At 38.8% G+C, this 3,790-nt stretch overlaps 1 protein-coding gene across 1 annotated transcript; it reads left to right on the forward strand.

Annotated features, from left to right (window-relative positions):
- The first annotated feature begins 737 nt into the window (after positions 1-737).
- scp2b (sterol carrier protein 2b) lies at positions 738-2,880 on the forward strand. Its single transcript, XM_010780113.1, has 3 exons — positions 738-864; positions 1,842-1,932; positions 2,656-2,880. Exons 1-3 carry the CDS (start codon positions 842-844, stop codon positions 2,863-2,865), a joined length of 324 nt encoding a protein of 107 aa, XP_010778415.1. The 5' UTR covers positions 738-841; the 3' UTR covers positions 2,866-2,880.
- Positions 2,881-3,790: the final 910 nt, after the last annotated feature.

Raw genomic sequence — 3,790 nt, forward strand, 5'->3', positions numbered from 1 at the left:
CTCAAGAGAGTTTCAAGAGTTTGTCTTTTTGATCTCCATTACATACCAAAGGAGAATGGAAACCAATTGCTTCATGTGAGGATTAGAAACATTCAAAGATCCAACAAAAAGAGAGCAGCAGGGTTTGCAGAAATGTTAGTTATGAAAGTAAGTTCAAGTGGCATGGCTAAAAATGCAAAACAATGCTAATATGTTTTTAAAAAAATAATTAAAACACTTTAACTGAGAAGGCCACTAGTGCGTAATATAATATAAAAAGGAATGTATTTCAAACTGTGTTTTTATTACAGAATTCAGTTAGAAACCTTAAAGGCACAATTATGTGGTCCAGAAAGTTAAATGGTGTTGATACAGTACAAATAAAATGAAAACAATACTTCAAATAATAAATGTTTGATTCAACAAAAGGAGAGGGTCCTTTCAAGCAAGATGAATACATCCAATATTGAAAGCAGTTTCAAGTTGAGAAATGATTGTCCTTCATGTATTGAGGTGATATTGCGGATATTTTGTTTTCATTCTCCCATCTGTTGAAATGAGGCTTAACCTTTAAATACTTGCACTTATGAATAACGTTTCTGCTCAACAAAATCAAGTAGTTTATCAAAAAGTTCAAGGCTGTGTCCTTCAGAAGTACTCCAGCTTTAATCACATCACATTTAGAGTTTAAAAAAAAAAAAAACACTCACTGATCTATCTGACATCGAATTATCGAGTCTGAAGAACAGTGACAGGAGGAAGAAACACGGAAGTGTAGTTTGGACTCAGCCAGGCAAAGTGCAAGCTAGCTGTCGTTCTGTTGTACCTGCGGTTCTGTGTGTCTCCCTAACGTTATAGCAAAATGCCTGAAATACAGACAAGAAGGTAAGGGTACTAAATATTGTAGGATATCATTTTGACACGTTAAGTGACCCCTCACTTATTGAGGTCACCCCTGTTGTCCTCGGTTAACATCATAGGAATTAGCTATGAAGTCAATGAACTCTAGTGCTGTGATGTATTACTGCATAGCTAGCCGTTGGTTACAAAGTACCTAGCATATAAGCTAACGATTTAACCTTTTTTTAAATCACGTAAAACTGTGCGTACATTCTCGGAAATATACTGATATTATATCCTCCTCGAGAGCAGTTTGTGGAATGAAAGCACAGTGACAGTCGGGTTTCGGCTACTTTGTTGTCCGGCTTCTCCTCAGCAAGCTAACAGGTGCTAACATGGTGTCATCCTGGGTTAGCAGCAGTTCTCCTTATACATCCATGGCTAGCAGGATGTGGCTATTTTGAAGCAGGCTGAGGACGTGCAAATATGGAGGCGACATTATTAATGCTCCGTAATCCATTTTGTGAACGTGATAATTGACTGGACTTGTGTGTCACCTCAGAGTTGATGACATGATTTAACATCTCATAATTTGACATTGAAAAATGTGAACACACACTGCAATACATATACCAGATTGGGTACAAATATAATAATAACACTAAACATAATTACACACTTTATTTATAGAGCACCTTTCCAACAAAAGTAACGTTAATGTAAACTGAAAAGGTTGAGTAAACACAGCGAATGAAATGAACTACAAACTAGGAACTTAAACAGAGAGAGTTAAAGAAAAGTAAGTGATAATAACAGAGTGATAACATCACTTACAAACTATTATAAAAATGTGTGTTTTTAAAGCGATTCAAAGTCTAGACACAGTTTTTAAGAATACAAGACTGTATTAAAAAATAGCAGTGAACATTTGTTGTCTTCCTCAACCTTATTTCTGTACTGTCGTTTCATCACTTTCTTTTGTTTCTAACCCTATGACTTTCTTTCCTTTTGTCTCTGTCAAGGATTCAAGCCATTTACACCAGTGCCAGTGACGGACTGGAGGGCTTCAAGGCACATGCGGTGTTCCAGGAAATCAACAAGAAGCTCCAGGAGGTAAAATAGGAGACAATGTTGTTAGTTGTGGCAGACTTGTGGCTTCATATTTGTATCCCTTGGTATGTGTTCTCCGACACTCACTGGTTTGCTTTAATCTGTAGCCCACCACATATACATTTTCTGCAAGCAAATATCCATGCACCAAGTCGTATACATTGTTTCCAGCTCTGTGCCTTATGTCTATTTTGGAGTTTAGCCTCATTGTGGCAGCTAGCAGACACACATTCAAGGTTATTTTTGACTCAATGCTTTTCTTTCAAGAGTCTTTGTTTTTAGGCAGTTGACTTTCTGCAACCTCAATCATACAAGATTAATCTTGAGTCCTATGGCGGTGCTATTTCTGTAATAAAGTGTCATCATCAATGAGGAAAAGGCAACCTGAGAGCTGAATGGATTTTAGTTTAGAGTTTAATATCTCAGGCTAATGATCAGACACATTTTTTAGATGCAGTGCAAATACATGTGGTGAGAATATTTTGTCCCAATTTTGTATTCCCATCGGTCAATGTTGAGTGGATAGTGGATTTTTCGGATTCTCAGTTCTTTATGCAGATTTTGGGTCATGTCCCTACCTTTTATTATGTGATACATATTCAGCTGTTAAGTATTCTAAATATACACAATATTTGTTCAGTTTAAAACATATAATCTGTGTAGGCTGCAGATTTAAAGATCCCCTGTCTTGTTACAAATGCCTGTCTGTTCACTCTCTTTTAAAAGGAAGGGGAGCAGTTTGTGAAGAAGATCGGGGGGGTGTTTGCCTTCAAGGTAAAAGATGGCCCCAATGGTCAGGAGGCCGTTTGGTATGTGGACGTGAAGAACGGCAGAGGCTGCGTCCACAACGACACAGGTAGGAAAACACTATCAGTGCTCTCTGACGTTTTTAAATACCATTTGCTTAATGTCCTTCATTTTTGTAAAGCACTTTGAATTGCCTTGTGTTGAAAGGTCCTATATAAATAAACTTGCCTTGCCTTGCCACTGACATGTAATCATGTTAATATTCAACAATAGGTGGAATTCCAGTCTAAAGTTCAAGGTCGTGTGTGTGTGTGTGTGTGTGTGTGTGTGTGTGTGTGTGTGTGTGTGTGTGTGTGTGTGTGTGTGTGTGTGTGTGTGTGTGTGTGGGTGTGGGTGTGGGTGTGTGTGTGTTAGAAGCTAGGAGCAGATGGAGCATCACATGTGAGTGAGTGATTGCCCCGATATCTCTATAGGACAAATCTCTCACCACCAGCACCACAATCCCAGACACATGCATACACAGTATGCAGCCAACACATAGTATGGCTCAGAGTAAACCTGTACCATATGTGGGTCAGACAGCCTTTCCTTCAACAACTCCAAGACAGACAAAGAGCTATGGTGACAATGATAGAGGAGGCGTTCACTCGAGCACACACACACACACAGGAATGTCACTGTTATCAAAACACAGTGTGTGTCTGGAGCGGGTTATGTTAAGGTCTGGGAAGGAGAGCAGATGCAATCATGAATTTTGCAAAAATGTTTATTCAAGTCGAAAATAGCTTTATTGGTGTGAAATTTGACTGCATTTGTTTGAAGGTGTTCATAGAAGGAATCCCTGCTATACTAAAGGTCCTATGTCATGGCCATTTCTACTGATCATAATTCCATTGTTGAGGTCTACTAGAACAGATGTACATTGTTCAATGTTCCAAAATCACATTGGTTTCTCATACAGCATCTCTGTATAGTATGTGTATTCACTCTGTCCTACACGCCTTGTTGGAGCTTCTGCCCCCCCTCCCTATGTGCCCACTGTGCTCTGATGTGTTAAAATGGCGTTTGTTAGCAACCAGAAAAGGACACCAGTAATGACAAACAGATGAGAATG

The sequence above is a fragment of the Notothenia coriiceps genome, unplaced genomic scaffold (assembly GCF_000735185.1).
Source record: "Notothenia coriiceps isolate Sejong01 unplaced genomic scaffold, NC01 NC01_scaffold00000456, whole genome shotgun sequence".
Lineage (NCBI taxonomy): Eukaryota > Metazoa > Chordata > Actinopteri > Perciformes > Nototheniidae > Notothenia > Notothenia coriiceps.

Excerpts from the sequence above, each read along its gene's own strand:
- scp2b (XM_010780113.1), top strand. The coding sequence starts at position 842 with ATGCCTGAAATACAGACAAGAAG. Across the intron at positions 865-1,841 it reads CCTGAAATACAGACAAGAAG|GATTCAAGCCATTTACACCA; the intron begins GTAAGGGTACTA and ends GTCTCTGTCAAG. Across the intron at positions 1,933-2,655 it reads TCAACAAGAAGCTCCAGGAG|GAAGGGGAGCAGTTTGTGAA; the intron begins GTAAAATAGGAG and ends CTCTTTTAAAAG.